Source organism: Poecilia reticulata, chromosome 20 (genome assembly GCF_904066995.2).
Source record: "Poecilia reticulata chromosome 20, P_reticulata-male-v2, whole genome shotgun sequence".
Classification (NCBI taxonomy): domain Eukaryota; kingdom Metazoa; phylum Chordata; class Actinopteri; order Cyprinodontiformes; family Poeciliidae; genus Poecilia; species Poecilia reticulata.
Window position 1 is genome coordinate 9,338,533 of NC_088849.1, and position 19,833 is coordinate 9,358,365.

At 40.2% G+C, this 19,833-nt stretch overlaps 2 protein-coding genes across 4 annotated transcripts; one reads left to right on the forward strand and one right to left on the reverse strand.

The window, feature by feature from the left end:
* The first annotated feature begins 348 nt into the window (after nt 1-348).
* ngdn (neuroguidin, EIF4E binding protein) lies at nt 349-3,733 on the forward strand. The gene is made up of 11 exons (XM_008438406.3): nt 349-598; nt 906-965; nt 1,292-1,363; nt 2,027-2,164; nt 2,245-2,329; nt 2,424-2,476; nt 2,621-2,738; nt 2,826-3,000; nt 3,179-3,332; nt 3,484-3,547; nt 3,630-3,733. The coding sequence occupies exons 1-11, from the start codon at nt 578-580 to the stop codon at nt 3,647-3,649; spliced, it is 960 nt and encodes a 319-aa protein (XP_008436628.1). The 5' UTR covers nt 349-577; the 3' UTR covers nt 3,650-3,733.
* A 2,230-nt stretch (nt 3,734-5,963) lies between these two features.
* Nucleotides 5,964-18,519, reverse strand: pabpn1 (poly(A) binding protein, nuclear 1). Of its 3 annotated transcripts, none has more exons than XM_008438407.3 (7): nt 18,038-18,519; nt 15,562-15,670; nt 12,096-12,163; nt 11,410-11,516; nt 10,528-10,615; nt 10,143-10,300; nt 5,964-6,221 (listed from the first exon to the last, which is right to left on the reverse strand). In XM_008438407.3, exons 1-7 carry the CDS (start codon nt 18,170-18,172, stop codon nt 6,026-6,028), a joined length of 861 nt encoding a protein of 286 aa, XP_008436629.1. In that variant the 5' UTR covers nt 18,173-18,519; the 3' UTR covers nt 5,964-6,025. The 3 variants fall into 3 exon arrangements, with proteins under 3 accessions (XP_008436629.1, XP_008436632.1, XP_008436630.1); XM_008438410.3 differs by lacking the exon at nt 18,038-18,519 and adding an exon at nt 17,605-17,744; XM_008438408.3 differs by lacking the exon at nt 5,964-6,221 and adding an exon at nt 6,735-7,350 and having other exon boundaries at nt 18,038-18,518.
* Nucleotides 18,520-19,833: the final 1,314 nt, after the last annotated feature.

The following is a 19,833-nucleotide window of genomic DNA, read 5'->3' on the forward strand; positions in this document are numbered from 1 at the left end:
ACTGAAGTGTTCCCTTTATTTTTTTGAGCAGTTATATATATATATATATATATATATATATATATATTGTACTATTGTACAAAAGCATCTTGTACAATAGTTTATTGAGACACAGAAAGAAATAGAAGTTCAACCTCTATTCTGCTGAATGCAGTCCAGCTGCCTTGAAGACAATATTTTTTAAATGTTTCAGATTATTTATCTTGACACCCAGCCTATAAAAGATTGTGAAAGAAAAAGACAGTACACACCTGTTTTTAAATTGGGAAGTATTGTTGAACTTACGTGGCGACCTGACCTGATTTGAGCTAAAAGTAAGTCGCCATAAAAATGTATCACAGTGATAAAACAGCTAAAAGAAACTCCTGTAGAAGTAAAGTATCCTCTCTGATACGATACGGCGCACGGACACGTTTTTCATTTATATTTTGTAATCTTCGGGAGACGTCTTTGACTAAGAGAATTTCCGCCGTATTTGTTTTATTTTCAATGGAAATATTTTTGAGCTCCCGTCATTACAGTAGGCGCGGCAAGAAGACTGTCTCCCTGCGGCTTCCGTAGGTTGGGTGAAGTTAAAATGGCTGCTCCTGTTGACAACGTGAGTAAAATCCATCTTGCTCAGATATTTTATATATTGTATTCGTACAAAGGGTTTCTTTAAAGTTCTTGAAAGCCGTTTAAATACCGAGAACATCTCTGAATATTTGTGCCATATGTTAATATTAATACGCAGTCGACGAAGCTTACGGAGAAACACCCCGTTCACCTTTTGGTACTTAATTGTTCAAATGTTTTTTCTTAAATTTTATTTTATTTCACATGTATTGTATTTTATTTCTTTTTGTGTGTGTGTGTGTGTGTGTGTGTGTGTGTGTGTGTGTGTATGTGTGTCTGTTGTCTCACAGGATCTAATCGAAAGTGATTTACCCAAAGCTGTGCAGCTGCTGAATAATCTCACAGAACAGGTAAGGGTAATAGGTTTAGTTGTATGTTATAGAAATAAATGGATGTCGAGGCTTTACTTTAAACCTCAGGTTTGAAAATGTCGCAGCTTCTGCTCGAAGGATCTTAAATGAAACGGTAGCAACACATTTTGCATCACATATAACTTTGTTCGAGATTATTAGATGGTGGCAGAAGCTGTAATATGCTATTGCAGTGGAACTGGATGTTGTATAAAGTAGCATATATTCACAACCTTCCAGAGGTTCCTGGGAAAATACTATGTACCTATTGCTTTCACTGTAGTGGTTCACCACAGGTGAAGGTTTGACCTTTTTGTTTACTTTAGGTAGCATCAGTAACCAGTTATGTTCGAGAGCTGCTGACTAAAGTTAAGAATGGAGTATTCAACACTTCAAAGGTAAGTAAACATGGGGAGAGTCTTTATAACTCTTTATGACCTAAATCTGTGAACACATTTTAGTTTTAAGATATACCATCACGTACTTCTTCAACTTGTTTACATTTTGTCAAGTTGAAACCATAATCTTGGAAATAACCAGACAAATGGTCAAACATGCTTTTTTTTTTTAATATGGTAGCACCAGTTTTGCTTTCTTAAAAACTTGACGATTTCGAATTTGGGCAATGCAGGGTTTTTTTTATTATTATTTTTTGTCAGAAAAATGACTAATTATAGCAACAAAGTTGTAAAAAATACTGACTCAGAGGGGCTGAATGCAAATGTGCAACACATTTTTCATACTATTTGTAAAAAATAATTTAAAAAAAGCAACGTGTTTAAAAAAAAAAAAAAAAAAGCATCTCCATACCATGATGCTGCCACCGCTGAATACCAACATATGCTGTTTTGTTTTTTTTGTAAAAAGAAAGCTGCAGCTAATTTTCCTGCGCTACTTTTTTGCCGTAGTCACATAATTTTCTAATAAATTGTGAGTTATCTTTGCTAAAATGTCAAAAAGTTCAAGAAGTATGAACATTTCTTTGGGGTACTGTAAATATGTAATAAAAAACAATAAATAACAATAATAATAAACTGTTTGCTTCTGATGGTTCCTTACAGGGTCTGTCCTTCTTGGACCTTCGCTACAACCTCCTGCTCTTCTACCTTCAGGACCTCACTCATCTCATCAGCATCAAGGCCGAAGGAGGCAAGATGAAAGACAGCGAAGCTTTGAGCAGAGTGGTCACCATCAGAACCGTAAGAATGTCTACAAGACGCGCCGCAGGTCCTGCCTGCGCAGGTTACACTCTTTATTCAGCTTTTCCCCTCTTTTGTAGGTGCTAGAGAAAATGCGACCGCTAGACCACAAACTGAAGTACCAGATCGATAAACTGGTGCGCACTGCTGTTACTGGAAGTTTGGGTAATGGTATAGATTAAATGTCATATGTGAAAGATCATCAGTTCTTAAGCAATCTGATTTGAATACAATTTTTATCTGATTTTGTTGAGTTTAGCTGAAAATGATCCGCTCCAGCTGCGTCCAAATCCTGAAAATTTCATCAGCAAAGTAAGTTCTTCCGCTTGCTACCGAAGAGTTTTAGTTAAATGGCTTATAAAGAGTCTTCCTCTCAATTTATTGGAATGAAGTTGTTTAAGTTTGGGTAAAGAGACAAAAAAAGAAGTAGAGATTCTTTTGTGCCTTATTGTCTAGCTGAGTGAATCGGAGGACTCTGAGGATGAAACGAAGAACAAGGCAGCCTCCGACAAGAAAGCAGCTCACTCTAGTGGCAGGAAATATGTACCGCCAAAGATTGCGCCAGTGCATTATGGTAACCACATTCACCTCTGAGGGAGCAGAGTTGTTTCACGGCGGTCTCTCGGTATCGGATATTTAAATGCCCCAATTTTCCCCTCAGACGGTGACATGACGGAAGCGGACAGGAAGAAGGCTCAGACGGAGCGGCAGCGACGAGCAGCTCTGCGGAGCTCCGTGATCCAGGAGCTGAGGCAGCAGTACAGCGACGCTCCGGAGGAGATCCGGGAGAGACGAGACTTCCAGACGGAGAGGGAAAGCCGAGACGAGCTCCACAGGTTGAGACTTGGTGGCTTCATTGCAGTCTGTTCAGAGATCCATCTGTTCGAATTTTATTAGGGTTTTTGTGTTGTGTTACTCGTCTGGTGTTTTTTAGAAAGACTTGCACCAAATACTCCCGTTACAGGGAAATGGTAGTGGGAGTTTAAGAATGTTGAACCAATTGCTACTTTACAGGAAAAATTACGAGGAGTCGATGATGGTGCGTCTGAATATGCCGAAGCACGAGAAGAAAGCCAGGAAGAGGAGCACGATGGCCATGTCCGACCAGCTGAGCGGCATCACACACTTCGGTGACATCACAGCTCTGACCGGCGGTGAAGGTGGACAGGTGTGTTTTCAGTGACCTCTGACTTTCTCACAAGTGAATGGCATATATGGAGGAACTTTCTCTTTACCAAGTTCGCCAGTGGATTATGGGATATGTGTTGCTCTCTTTATCTGTCAGTTCTGAGATACTTTTTTTTGTCTAATTACCCCAGGATGGGGAAAGCGGTAGACCAAAGAAGAAGAAGAAACTCATGAAAAAGAAAACCAAGAGGAGAGGTGAGTCCGTTATAAAGGAAAAGGGAGTGGGTGTATGGTGTGCAATGAATGGACGATTATTCATAGTTTCTTCTTTTTACAGCCTTCAAGAAACACAGATAAACCAAGCTGTGGTGTTCAATGATGTCAGAATATTAAATGAAAATGTTTTTTTATTCATTGTGTTGAATAAACTCCACATCACTTTTTTGTGTTTTTTTATTGGTTGTAAAATTGCAGCTGTCCAGTCATAACTTACCGCTAGAGGGCAGTCGTGTTTCCTATATCAATCAAACAGGCTACACAATTCAATGCTGTGTTCCAGTTACCTGGGAATTCAGAACTCGGAACTGGGTTTGACGTCAGACCCCAGGTAATAGCATTCCATCCAGTACAGTCGGAATTTCCAACATGGTGAGCCTAAACATAGTTTCCAATACCTATAAGCAAACACTTTAAATTTGTTTAGTTGTGGGTGCTACATGTAGCATTGATTTTAAAGTAATGTTACATGTAGACACGTGCAAAATGTGTCTTGTAAAATGTTATTCCACCACAGCTTACTACTGTCGATGCGAAGAGCGGCCATGTTGAAACGCAAAGTCCGCCGAACAAGTCCTAATTGGAGGGAGGTAGTTGCTCCCACTTCCCCAATGAGAAATCCGACTTCGGAGGGCGTCCCAGTTCCCCGACTGGGGAGTCGGAATTTCCCAGTTCCGAGTTCACCTGGAAGGCAGCATACGTTCCTACCTTTTCTATGAGGTGCGAGAACAGAAGCTTGCCCCGTAAAACCTTTTCAGTTGTAACGGCGCGCAGAGCTCGAACAGCTGCTGGACGCCAAGCCAGATGTTGGGGAGGATTAATGGCCGCCACGGCTGCTCGCTCTACTTAACTTGGTGCCAACAGCAACAACTTGGCACACATCCCTGGTTGCATCTAGTTACGGATGATATTTGTGGTATCATCACATCTAGTTTAACATATATGCTGTTCAAAGCAAAAACCAGTGCTGTACCAAAACGGCTCCCTCAGATTAAAAGGAGCAAAACACATTTGAAGTTAATTGTTTTCTGATCAAATTTTAGGAAACACTGGGGAATGGAAAGTGAGATACTGGTCACATAAGGGTGTCTAGAAATGCGTCAATTTGTTTTATTTCATTTATACATAAAGAGTGGGAACTCGGCACAATACATTCCAATTCGGAGAGAAAAAAATAACCCTAAAGAAACTAAAAGGTTAAAAAGTGCTCAAGAGTAGGGTCTGCATTTTTCTTTGCCATTTGTTTAAAGTTATGGCTTTCCTGTATTTTTCCTAAGCTATGCTGCATAGACTTGACCAACATCTAACCTCTTATTAATTGCACATATTAGGCACGTTTGGGCTTGTTGCATTGAAATACTGATTTCAATAGCATATTAACTTCAGTAAAAAGCAACTTGACCTCATTTGACTGCTTTCAAACTGATTCATGATCCTTGGAATGTAATAGATGAACACTACAGCCAATAGACTGAATCATACCCCAAAACGCTTTAGCTTTTTTTTTTTTTTAAAGATAAGTTTCTTTATTGGAAAAAACTAAAGGGAGTAGGATTCAGCTTACTAGTATTGCTTCACAGACATTTAATAAATACAGTAGTCAGGTGTGTTGTCTAGGCATGTTAAGACAGCAGCATAGGAATTTTATTAGAAATATAAAGCATCTAAAATTTTAAATGAGTAAATTCAGATTGTATTTGTCAAATGTATTACTACTCCCTCAACAAAAAGTCAAGATTCCTTGAAATGAAAACAATCCTTGTGAATTATTAAATTTGGTAGAAAAATATGGGTTCAAGACATGCCACAATAGTTCAGTATTTTACATGAGGAACTAATAAATACATGTGAACATTTCTTGGACGTACCACAGCAGAAAGAAAAACTGACGCAATTTCATTTTTACACAATGTCTTTATTTTTTTTTCTCCTAATTACAGACTCATGGGTTAAAAATAAAAATAAAAAAGCAAAACATTTGTTCAAACCCAAACCCCCCAATCTTTTTTTTTCTTCCCCAAAAACAAACAAAAAAAAAACAAACAAAAAAGGTCTCCAGACCAACCCCACCCCCTGACTTTCCCCACCCTAAAACAGCTCCAGCCCACTCTTCAATTTAAATCAATGCTGTTAGCTGGGCAGCCTTTCTCAAACAAGCCGTGACTACACTGCGCCTAGTCAGAGAAAGGGGGCGCCCTCGAGTCGCACCTTGGTAATTAATCACCCCTCGTCTCACTCAGTTTCTCCCCCCTCTAGCACAAACATGCCTGTCTGCCACTCGGCTATTGTTGGCTTCAGCTGTGTGTGGGAAATCATGTGTCGGCTTGGCTGGCCGTCAGTTCTGCGGTGTGTTTGGTTAGGTGTGTATGTTTGTTGTGAGCGATGTGTGTGTGACTTTTTTTTTTTTTTTTTTTAATTTATTTTCATTTTTTTGAAAGTGTTAGTTAAAAAGCATCGTCAGCGTTTGCTGTTGTAGTAAATGCCCCCCGCGGTGGGCCTGTGGTCGCCCTGCCCCCCTCCCCCGCCTCCCCACACCGACAGGATGGGGTGAGTGTGCATAGCGGGAGCGGAGAGAGACAGAGATGCTGCGGAGACAGTGGGGGGGGCCGGCGCCACCTGGGGAGGGGTTGTCAGCCTCCACTGGTCCTGAAACCTGAAACGACAAGAAGTGGTCTAATATACAGAGAGAGGAGGGGGGGAAGGAGGCGGAGGAGGGGGTGGAGAGATGGAAGACAAGGTGCACAGAGGGAGGAGCGCTGGGGGAAATGAAGGGGGGAGTACTAAAAATAATAAAAAAAATATGATATGAAACATGCCTGGTTTGGGAAAAACTTGCGAAAACAAAGCTACTTCATCTACAAAACAGGTGAGGGGGAAAAAAATACAATCCTACAGTCCTTCACTGGACAGCAGACAATCCATAAATAAACAAAATACATTTTATGGGGTAGGGTGTAAGAGGGAGAAAACAGACGGAAAGGGTTGAGAGGGTGAGGTGGGGTGGGGTAAGGAAGGGGATCAGGAGGTAATGACAAACTCCAAACGACAAAAATTGCAACAACAAACACTCAAAAGCTAGTGGACATTTCACACTGATGCGCTACCAACAAAAACAAAAATCGAACATCAACTTTCCTTGTTCCTGCCCTCCCTCCCTTTTTTTCCCCTCTTCCCTCCCCTCCCTTTTTTTTTTTTGGATGGCGGTGGAAGGTGAGTGGGTGGGCTGTACTGGTGATGGTGTGAAAGCAGGAGGTCACAGCCAGACCAAAGGAGACACATCTGCAGCCTGAGATACCATCTTTCTTTTTAAACCACTTTTTTTGTTGTTCTTTTCCCCAACCCATCCCTCCCATTCAGAAACAAAATTTAAAAAAACAAAAACAAAAAAAGAGAAACCCAACAGATGTTTCACCTCCCCCCACCCCCACCAATGGCCAACCGAGGTTTACCTTACCAGGTGTGACCGCATCAAGCTCTGCACACGCACGCTCTCACACAATCTCACACTGCGGCCAGCCAGTCTCTCTGTCCAGGAGAGGGGTTTGTGTTTTTTTTTCTTTTTTTTTTTCCATTTTTTGTCTTTTTTTTCCTTTCCTCTCAGTGGTTTCTTCTTTTTTTGGTGGGGAGGGGAGGAGTTTCATTGCGTGTGTGTGTGTGTGTGTGTGTGTGTGTGTGTCTTAAAATGGAACAGAGATGGGAGGGGAGGACTGATAGTAAGGGGAGTACTGGGGAGGGGGGGTGTTTAGTAAGGGGAATACCACGATGTTGTTCGCCCTCGGCCCCTGGAAAAGAGAGAGAAAAAGAGGGTGAGATTTTTTTGTTTGGCTTAAGATGGACACCAATTTCCTGGTGTGATAAATATATATAAATAGATAAGTGAGAGTGTGTGAGGGGAGGAAAAGGTTTGAATAAAAAGTCAACTGTAAATGTCTAAAATGAGACAGGCTGTCTTTTAATCAGTGTGGAAGGACAGACCAATAGCTTTAAAAAAAGGAGGAAAAATAGTTTTTCAGATATTGAGTGAGAACAATAAGTGTGTGGGGGGGGATGTGAGGGGGGACAGCAATGGCACTCTCCCTCTTTCTCTCTCTCTCTGTCTCTCTATGAGAGAGCCTCCTTCTGGGGGTCACTGTGGGGGAAAGACCGTGAGGACAAACAGCATCACACACATCAGCGAGACGCATTCACTTACACGTTGGACTCAACTGCAGCGTTAATCCACACTCAGAAACACAACGTGACACACATACACACACACACACACAGAGAGAGAGGGACGCCAGCCAGCGGCAGAGCGCCTCTCATTCGCACAGACAGCACAAACGGGTCACACTGGGACTGAACGCCCTGCCGCTCGGAAGGCCAGATGCCGAGGTCAGGCTGCAGTAATGAACCCTCGTTTCTGGGAGTGAGTGGTGTGAAGCTGGAGCGAGTGTGTGCACGGTGTAAGTGGAGGGGGGCGGGGAGTCATGTTCATGCAAAAAAAAAAAAATCCACATACATACGAGTACAAAAAATTTTAAATAAACAACAAACGACTGTGAATACTGTTAGGCATCAAAATCCTGGCTCTTCGCTGCATGTACTTGGGAAGATAATTGTGTGGATGTGATCATCCCGACATCATTGGGTTGGATTTTGGCATCAAGGTTTAGAAAAGTTTCAAGTCTTTTAATTGAGGTGTCAGATAAAGTGCTGGAGAGACTTTATTCTGACTGAATGGAGCATGGAGTAATGCAGGATGGCCCCTCCCACACCTACTGCTGCTGCATACTGCCACTCAGCAGGTTGTGAGACGGCCACATTTCCCCACATGGTGGACACATTTCTGTGCCAACTCAAACTGAAGTGTCGTCATCGGCAACACGATGCATGCCTAGTGTCTGTGGCCTAGTCCACATGTAGCCTGGTCTTTGATCCACTAAAAAGGATTATTTAGAAAAACTCCAAAGTGGATATTTGAGAAAACTATGTGAAAACTGAGATTTAGGGTTCCACACATTGCCCTCTATGGGTTTGGCATATTTAAAACTCTGGGGCAGATTTGCATGGTTTCATGTGGATGTAAACTTTTCTGAAATCCCTTGTGTACGATACTTTTTAAAATGATGTAGCGGAGTTATTCAGTTTTATAAACACCCGGCTATATGTGGGCAAAGCATAAGGCACAATGGTAGCAGATTTTGGATCCAATAACCTAACATTGTTCAGCGCTACTACTTTGCTTATTTTTCTTTCAAGGTCAAATGGAAAAGAAAGTTGTTCAGGAATACATGTCTAACATTAATATAAACTAAAACCTAGATTAAAAAAAAAACTGTCTACAAATTTGTTTCCAAAAGTGAATTATTTACAGCAAGAAGTTATGAAGTTCTGAGTGGCATGTTGCATTTTATTAAGGGGCAGTGCATACTGATCTTTTTTTACTATAAACACTGCAGAGATCACTTAACCAAATAATAATGAGGCGTGACATTGAGGTACTACTGAAATGCTGATAGCATTAGTTGCAATTCATGTTCTAGTTTTAAATCTGAGTAAATACTGAGATTCTACAGTATTTTTACTTCAGATTTTAATCCCAAAAGCTCCATGCCTCGTTTCTCTTGTCGACAGAGTAGGTTGTAGGTTTTAAAGAAATATGATTTGGCTACTCAATCCTTTAGCACAGTGAAATGCTAGCTGAGGTGGTTTTAGCTAGGAACAAAGAACCAATCCAACAAGCTTGATATTTGATCAGAGCTAAAAACTGAAACCTTCCCAAGCTTGCTGCAGCTCTGTGCCAGGTTTGATGCTGATATTTTTTTCCACAATAAGACAAAGCACTGGTGAAATGTTACATGTGGTTCAGATCTGCAGCTCAGTCTGAACTAAAGCAGTAATAAAAGTCCTGATGTAGCTACCAGACTTCTCCGAGATAAATCATCAAGGCCAGTTCAAATGGAACAACTCTGAATGTTCTGTGGTTTCGACATGCTAACCAATGCTGCTGCTGATTAATGAGGGCACATTGTGTAGCCATCGGGAGTTTAAGATTAGATTCTTTCTAACCACATAGTTTATCTAATTCCCACCTTTTAATCAGTCCTTGGGGGAATTTGAGGTTCTGTCCATTAGTATCAGTATTTTTGCCCTTATCCAAGCCTCTCCCCTCTTTTTCTTACAGGCCTGGGGCGGTTAAGGTTTCATGGTGTGTGTGTGTGTGGGTGGGAGTGGCTGATTAGAGACTGTGACCTTGAAGGTCAGACATTTTCTCACAAAAATGAAAGGATACAACCCAGACTTGTTCCAATTGAATGCCAGCTTCACTAAATAAGGTAGCAAGGACCAGAAGAAAACCTGTATGACAAAGCTGACAAATAAAATGGCCTGGAGACTTTGTAGTAGCGATAATAACAGACAACGTGAAGCCCTCGCTCTCAGTGATATTCGTAAGCTAAATGGAACGTTTTACAGTCTCTAATGTTACATTTTAAGTGAAGGGTACCGACAGATTTTGACGGTGGATGGCATGTTACACATGAAGGTAAGGCTCCCTGGGGGTCTGACGCAAGTGGCCTTGACAGCAGCTCACCTGAAGGCCCGTCCTCTGCCTCTAGGTGGCGTGTAACCAGTGTAGTATCGTGCACGCGAGGAGAAGCTTCCTCCTCCACCCCGTGATCGGAACCGGCCCCGAGGAAAACCGCGATCTGTGGTGCTGATGCCTGGTCTGTTTGTTCTCTTGGCTCCCACCTGAACACAGTTTGGGGTGTTAGGAGCTCTCAGACTCAAAACATGTAGTTCCACTGTGACGTCAACACTTTTTTGGATGGTTACTACGTCGCCTTGGACTTGGACCATTTTATTGATGAGTAAAATGTTTCAGATCACAAAAGTTACATTTTTTTACTTTTCAGTACATGGGAAAAAAAACTAAGTTACTGTCCATTTTTTTGCATGTTAAAGTGAAAGTTTCTTACCTTTATCTGTCTTCCTCTGAAAAGGGATTCATCCAGAGCCATAGCTGTCCTAACAGACTCTTTGTCTGCAAACTCGATATAAGCAAACCTAAAAATGAGGGAAGGGAGAAAAAGTTGCTAATCAACAGAAATTTCTAAATAAAAGAACATGATTATGCAATAATAATAAAAAATTCTGAGATAATACAGAATCGGATTTAGATTTAGTATTGGCAGATATCGATCCCATACAGAAAAACGGTGCCAAATTTAATTAAAATGTTTCTTTTATAAACAGACATAAATTTACTTAATTACATATATATTTGATAACTCTGCACCATTACAACACACTAACACACAACAGTACTTCATAGGTTTGGTCCAACGTGTAAAGACATCGCAGCTTTAATTTGCTGAGTTAGAGCAATTAGAAGTACTGAAAATGACAAAAACCATAGGTTGACAACATTGGCCAAACATGTAAAAATAAACTGTAACAAACCTTTCAAAAGGTCAGAGCACAACGCAAAGAATTAGACTAAAGAGATCAACCCTTATTTATCGGTCACATTGTGACTGACACTAGAATTTCTTTTCAATATCAGGACCGATACAGATATCAATATCGGTTTTGTGCATTTGTGATTTCTGCTGGGCTTCTTGTTTTAAATATCCCAACAAACTAAACTGATGGGAACTGAAACTTCCTTCATTGGAAGAGTCATTCAAATCAGAAAAATAAAAAAATAAAATAGGTTATCCCCGTCTCACTGAAAAACTAAACACCATTTGCATTTATCTCGAAATTAAATTAATCCTTGCATCATTTAAAATATTTGCCAACTTATTCTTAGTCAGCAACTCATGGTACACACAAGAGAGAATTAGGTGGGTTATTACCCCTTGGGATGCCCTGTGTACTTGTCACATAGAATGGTGACTCTGTTTACTGAACCACAGCCATGAAAGTGAGCCTCAAGCTCCTCTGCTGTAGCACCGTAATCCACCTGAGGAAAGAAAATGTAGAAAAACATTTACCAGATATGTCACAGGGAGAAACCCCAACATCCAACAAATCTGACAACAAAGGAACTTATTTTTCAAATATGAACATCGTCATTGTTGATGGGTTTCAGAAGTCACAATGTAACCACAGCAACCTGAGTGCAGGACAGTGTTCATTCTGACTAAAACAAGCCAAGCCATTGAAGTGTCAGAGAGAAAAGGGCAGAAGAGAGGGAGGCCAACAAAACCCAAACAAAGCAGTAGGGAGCTGAGCACTACAGCACAGAATATTTGTATGCTAAATACTATCAGTACAAGTATGGAAGTGCTGAATGCTGCCCTTTCATGACAAAAAAGCTAAACAGGATTTTCAGGTTTGTCTTGGAAAATGTCTGGAGTTCATTTAAAGTGAAAGAACTACAAATACCAACCATTACTGACCCGCTTCATAACGATAAATTCCAACCCCCCCCCCCCTTTTCTCTTAGTAGCAACATAGGAAATTGGGTCTTTTTTTGACTAAACTCCAAGTTGACAAACGGCCCGTCAAACATAGTGCAGGATAACAGACTGTTACTCACATTGCCAACATAAATAGATCTGCCATCTGCTTCCATCTTCTCCTCGATGGACATGATGACAGGACCAACTGAAAACAGAGGGAGAAGAAGTCAATAACTGCTGAGAGGCAGACAAGACGGCCTACAACAAGCTGGTTTTGAAGGACAGATCTGGAGAGCAAAATTACAGGTTTTAAATTCCAACATTGTACAGTCTAGGAACAGAGGTTTTGCTGCATGATTTTACCCAAAATAACCTCTGCACCATCAGTTATGATTACATTTTCGTTCATAATTTATTAAAATAATGGCCTTTTTCCATGTCTGAACTAACTTTTTATTAGCAGAAAGTGCTTTTAAAAAAATATAGAGAATGACTCGGCGCATGAATTCTCAAGTTTAACTGGTTAATTATCAAAATGTATGCAGCAACAGTCAAGACAATACAGAAATCCAGTTCATAATGAGGCTTGGTTCCACGACTGCAGAATGTCATTACATAAATGTATTTAAAAAAGAGGAACTATTTAAACCCGTCTTGTATTTGATTCTCTAGATCACTAAATTGTTTTATTTTGAAATGGTGACCTCTGAATAACTGGAGATGAAGACAACTCCAGGAAACAGGATTTATGTAAAATAGAAAAGAAAATACTGAATCATATAGCAAAGTTATGGCACTTTTAGTTTATTTGCTTCACATTGCGTCTCAAGTTTATTGGAAAATCAGAGACCATTGATCCAAACCTTTTTTGCACATCTCTGCTAAGAGTGGTGGCCGTACCCTGAACTCGGCCTATAGTGGTCTTACGTTGCCAAGCAATTTTCTGGTTGGGACAGACACTTGTGTCCCTGCCTTAATCAGGTCATCCAGAAAAAATTTATGCATTGACAGGAATTTTTATTTTGTCCTGCAAGACGGTTTTCCTTAAAGTAATGTTGAGTCATCCTGATCCCTCACCTCATGGCAAACACTAGGATGTGCTCCTAAGTTTTCATCTTTCAAAAAGGAGCTCCTAATGAAGACTTCAGGAATAGCAAAAGGACATTTAGATAGAAACCAATTTTGAGCTCCTCTGCATTAGTAACAACTTGTCTTCTTCACCATGGCAGCCACAGAGCAGGCCCACAGTTATGTGAGGCAGCACTGGAAATACATCACATGTGAAGGAGCTAACAGGCTTTGTTGAGCTGAAAGTCCAACTGGGCCAACAATTAAACAACTTTTGGTCGAGTTGGATACCTTTTAAGTACAAAATTTAGTTGGGTGGTGTTGCTGTGGTTGGAAACACTTGCCAGACAATTTTATGAAAACCCTTAAATGATTATGTTTGTCTTAGAAACTGCAAATAAAACTGTGGTTTTGCTCTGCCATGGTAATACACTCATAGGTCAAACATTTTATTTCAAACAGTTGGCGATGTTGGACTGCTCAAGCAAACAAAACACTCAAAAGTAAAGCCATTTGCATTATCACCACAACTAGTGGTACATTCATTATGAACCAATTATATTTTCACAAGCATGCCTCTTCCACTTTTTATCTAGAGTCTTTTGCTGCTATTCAATTTATCTGTGAGCTCAGATGAGGGTTGGGGTGTCATGGCATCACACCTGAGTGGAGTGTATTGTAGTTGTAGGTTGGAAACCTAGTGGTATTGGCTAATGGCTATACCACCATTAGCCAATACCACTTAGTATAGAAATACTATTCTATACTAACAGAATAGTATTTCTATTGGTATACTAACAGAAATACAATTTCTGTTAGCATTTCTGCTAACTACTAACAGAAATGCAAGCCCATAATATATTTGTCTGAGTTGTATTAAACACTTTAGGACCAAATATCTATTAAAACACCAACATGAATGTGACAAATCTAATGTGATAAATGTAAAAGAAGTGCCAACAGTTTTAACAACCATCGCTGTATTTCATACATGTGGCAGCCATATTGGGTATAGAGTTTGGAAACCAACTTTCCAAATCAAAATTGCATTTCCAGGAGCCACCCTTGTAGTTTTGACAGCAAATTTAAACAATTTCAGTATAGAACACCCAGAGTTTTCTCCAGAGGACTATAAGCCTGGCGGGGCACGAAGCTTCACTTGCCCCCCCACACCTGACTGCCAGGCTAAGTTTAGCTCATTTTAAAAATGTTTTTCATACACAAATAACAGTAATAAAAAAGACGGGTTAATACAACTTTATGGTCGGCACACTGAACTGTGGCTTGTCGTGGAAAAAATTCCTTTAACAAGAGTCTGGATGAGAAGAAATAAGAAATTTATTAGAACCTTGCAAGGTGAGAACAGAAATACAGAGTCAAATGAGTCTGTCAAGTCTGCTCTGACCAACAGTGAATCTGGCTTCCTTTTATAGGTTCTGATCAGAGAAGAGAGACTTGATTGGACAATAGGTGTGAATCACTGATTGTTATGTACCAAAAATTCTGTGGAGCCCAACTCAGATGGTCTGGCCGTTTGTCTATTGTTAAGGATAGGGGGTTGTTTTTTCATGCTAAAGAGGGCAGATAAGTTCTACATTGGGGGAGTAACACGTAGTCTCCAGGATGAAGGATGTCCCTTGCTGTTATATGGTACTGTGGAAGTCTACAGGAGAGCAGCTTGACCAATCTCATGATGAGATCATCCAGACACATGATCTCATCATCAGACACAATCTAAAGCACAAAAGGGGTGAAGAGCACATTGTAAAATTTTCAATGGCTTGTTACAGGCTTTAAGAGCAATTAATGTTCTGGCTCAGAGTCGGACTTGACAAAGTTATTGTAAATGAGCCACACCACCAGCCAATCAGAGAGGTATTTTTCATCCATTCAGAGTATACAAAAGAATACCATATTTGCTTAGAAAACCAACAACAACGAGCAAATCAAAACACTGCATCAAGTTGCAGTGTTACTAAATAAAATGGCAGGATTTAAGAAAACACAAAGAACCTCAATGCAATAAATAGTTTTCTACCCAAGAATATTTAGTTAAGCATACAAATAAGCCTAGTCATCACAGTCCATTTTAGGTAATATCTCAAAGCTTGTGAGCTTGTGTGTGTGTGTGTATATATATATATATATATATATATATATATATATATATATATATATATATATATATATAAAGAGAGAGATATGAAACTCAAGTACAGTGAAAGTCACTTATGAAAGTAAATCTGTTGGGCTTCTCCTTTGCACAAAGAATGATTGTGAATGCAACACTGCCAGACAGGGCTCATTAAAAAAAAAAATTTTTTTAAAGAGAGAAAGAAAAATAACAGTAATTCAATTAATTACAATGAACTAACCTTAAATAATCGAACAGAAAAAAAGTTAAAACAGGGCCACTCAAAAGTTTAAATTGACACAAAATTGTTTTCAAGAAGTCACTTAAAACTGTTATAGCATCCTCCCTTCACTGAAATAAAGAGGAAAACTACAGACTGGTCAACCGAATAACAAACGTACCTGGTGGGGGGCTGAGATTCATCTGTTTCTCCACCTCGTTCTGTAGCTCCTTCAGCTTTTCTGCCTCTTCCTCCATCTCTCGGACCCGGGCTTTAATAGCCTCCAGTTCCTGCAAATCGGACACATTTCCAATATGTCTGTCAAACGAGCAGCTTCACAAACTGCTACCATTGACATGCATCTGAAGTTGATGCTCAACAGTTATATATATGCACCATAGCTAAAAGTCCTCATTTGAGTAGATCCAGTCTATGGCCTTTTGCTGCAGGTTATTTTCTCTGCATTTTTTTATTTCCTCTCTGTACAGCATACAACTAAAAACCAACAGAGCCAAGAAATGGAAAAAAGAAAGAAAGAAAAAAAACTTAGAAATTGGTGCTGCTCTTGCGCCAAGAAAAAAAAACAACAAACCACTAATTCATTGCAAAGATGTGTAACTGTTAAAAATGTTTCTGGTTACAAAAAATTTTTAATCACAGCCAATTTTTCCATGAAAATAAAACATTTCAGGTTTTATTGTCCATTTGAAACCTATTTGACAGGTTTCAGATAGACAATGACTAAAAGATAGTTGACATGATTATCCCAAATTAATGCGTTAAAGCATAGGTCACACAATTTATTTATCTTTATAAAGCTCTACAGTGCATCACAGTACAACCTGTTGATGATGTTCTTAGTTTTTATAAATTTAATGGGAATTGGGAGTCTACAACTTAAGGTCAACCATTTTATCAGCCATGTTTTCTACAACCATTTATCAGTCATTGCCGAAGCCAAAAAACAATAAATACAATTCTTAAAAAATAGCGTCGTCATCTACAAACAAAAGTCATTGCAAATTGCCACACATTTTATAAATCTCATGTAAACTAGAAATTCTGGCTCCCAAGTTTCAACACCAAACCTTCCAAGAAAATGAGTGTGTTTTCACCCAGGACTTCAATAAACTTAAATATTTGTCAAATAACTGTTCAGCTCAAACAACTGAGATCAGTTTGCTCTGAGGCCATATTGATTCTCATTCAATAACACATTTTTCTATAAAACCGTCACATCATTTGCGCTGAATACTGACTTGACGGTGCCCTCGTGTGTGAAGTCCCTCCTGTCTGACAGTGGTGCACTGCAGCACAGCGGGAGTCGCTCCAGCATCATTCAGAGCCACTGCCTTTTTGCCTATTTTTTTTTCATTAATTTGCTCACAGCAACACTCAAGAATCATCCCAAATTCGGATCTCCCAATAAGAGGGAGTTGCAGTAACCAAGTCACTCTTCCTGCATTCAGTTTGTTGTAATCCAAGACATCACAAATATCCTCACGATTCATATGTAGACCAGGGGAGCAATCCACCTGCATCTGACACGTTCTGACCCCTATTTTTTGACGCATGTTAAGAACAAGGTCTTACGCTCCCGTCTTTTCCTCCAGAAAAAAAAACACAAAAAAAAAAAACAGTGAAGGATGCAAACCCAGCCCCTTCAATACCGCAGCCCCCTTTTTCCATCTGCGTCCCCAGCCACGATTTTTCTACAAGAAAACCTAAATTCCTCGCCAAAGCATGCTATCCAGTACCTGGGAAATATGCACTGACGTGCAAAATGATAGAATACGCATGTGTGAGTCCATTGAAAATGTGCAGCTGGTATTAATTTTAAACTCGCCGTGATGCAGGTTACTGCCCACAGTCGGCCAAAGCGCACAGAAAATGGAAAGAGGAAAAAAATTTTAAAAAAGATGGTTAAGTGTATGTCGGCCTCGTCTAGCTATGGCTTTATTATTCGCTCACACCAATGTTATCCCGTGAGAATAAGTGTCTGTCGTGTAACATAATTAGCCCGACAGCTACCATGACGTGCCGCAGATTTATCCCGTGACTACCGACAACAGTTGACAGGTTCGCTGGTCATTTAGGGTGCAGCATTTGATGCTAACATTAGCCTTCTGCCGCTGGGTCATTCGCGTGTGCGCGCACAGCAGCGCCTGAACAGCAGAAGCAGCTTCATTGAAGAAAAATGAAAGGAGATAAAAGATTAAATTACCGTCAGCCGGTCGCCTTCTTAAGGAGGTAGACTTTTAAAACGACAGCTAACGGCGGCGGCCTGTCCAGTGCTCGCCCCAACAATGTCCCGCATCTCCGTCCTGCATTTTTTTCCCTTTTTTTTTTTTGCGACGAGGATTTTCCCCCCCACCCCCAACAGGCTAGGGTTGCTCTCTCTAGCGCAGAGAAGCTGGTGTTGCTCTTGCGCCAAGATGGCCGCGGACACCACGCATGTCACCACCCAAGTCTGCTGCACTGCGTGAACCACAATGGCGGTTGATACCAAAAGTAGCGTTATCAGACGGCATGCGACCAAAGATTTGTAGGAGATCAGAAAAACTATACGTTCTGTTTAACCAACTGTTCCGAAGTGGCACTAACGTGCCTTGGTATTCAAGATGGTTCTCACTCGTGGAACAATACCCTTTACTCACCGGGTCTTCAATTGCGGCCTCTCCCTCTTCTAACCCCGGTTCTTCGTCACCGACACCTGGGTCTTCCAGTTCGGGATGTCCGGGATCTGAATCTAATAGAGATTCATCTGCTAGTCCGTTGCCGAACTCCGCCATCGCTCTTATCCGACACTACCGACGCGCCTCGTGGCTAAACCGACGTTGCAGGCCCCCACTCACACACAAGGGGGTAGAGTGAGCGGGGCGGCGAAAAGAAAAAAAAACGGCGGAAAACGCCGCTCTGTAAAGTTAAAATGGGAAATAAAATGCTAGCTTCAGCTCTAGCTATAACTCAAACAGCGTTCCACGACACACAATGTGTGCTGTTTCACTCGCTATTTTTAGGCAATGGCCTAAATATGCGACACCGAACCGACTTTATTTACTTAAACGTGTATATTTAAAAAAAGGCTAGGGCTGTACGCGAGCGCGGCGGCGTCTCCTCAGTTCAGAAATGGAAGCTGGGGGCGGAGTCACTTAGCACTGCAGGCGTAAATCTCTCAATTCTATTGGTCTACAGAGAATTCTAGACAAACCTTTTCAGCATTTGCCGTGTGTTCATTGGACAATCACACGGGGCATTCCGGTTCGCGAATGGCGTCGTACGTATTTGATTGGATTATGTTTCTGTCAGTCGAACTCCTCTTGGTACTTTAATAAACTTACAAAGCCCATTGCTCACCGAATAAATTCCCATTATATTTGAGCGAGTTATGTCAACTGTCTCACCCTGTTTGACCTTACTGAGCGAGGTCCCTTTAATAAATCATTCTGAAAAACCTTTTTATGCCATTTTAGTTCAAATAAACATGGAAACCTTTTGCAGGAAACAAACGTGTTTTGCCGAGAAGCTATTACTTTTACGTTGAATGATTTGGATTATAAGCATTTTATTTCTGACAGGAAATGATATTGTTGACAACATTTGAAATTATTGATGTTTAATCGTCTTTATTACTGCTGTAAAACTAGGTATGCACAGCTTGATCTGACCAACTGCACAAATAACACAATGTTTCTTGAACCAAAAGAAAACCAAAGTAATGCCAAAAGTAGTCATACACCTTCAGCTTTTTCACAATATTTTACGACCACACGTTTTGTTTTTACCTATACTTTGTGATATAAAAGAACTGAAAAATAGTTTATATTTGGAATAAAATGATTCTAACTGCATGAGTATTCAACCCCCTAAATTAGCATTTTCTGTTAAGCCTCTTTGCACCAGCTTTGCACACCTAGACACTGAAATTTGTGCTCAGTCACAGTCAGTTTGGATGGACAGTGTGTTTGAACATCAACTGTCTCTCTTTGTGTCTATACTTCACCTGAGACACTCTAACACACACATGTGCTTTGATCTAAATTCAGCTGTAGTTGTAGCTATTTATTGTGGTGGAAGGTTAAAGGATGTCTTCATTTTTTATTAATTTTAATTAAAATTTTTGCAGTGTGGGGTTCATTATTGTCCATTACCTTATTCTTTTATACACCAAGAAAACCATAAGCATGCATTTTTGTTTCCACGGTAAGTCTAAGCATATATCTCAGAACCAGCATTTTTTTGGAATTACATAAACATCCATTAAGCATCTTAGTTTTTGCCCTTTATAGAAGGAATATCAAGATATCACTTATTACAAAAAAAGGAAAAAAGATTTTAGCAACAAAAACAATACACTGCTGTGTGATAAACTAAGTTTTTGACTGCAGGTGTTACAACTACTTTCAAGATTATAGTCCCAGTGATGAAAAAATGCTTGAGTAAAATATAGCCA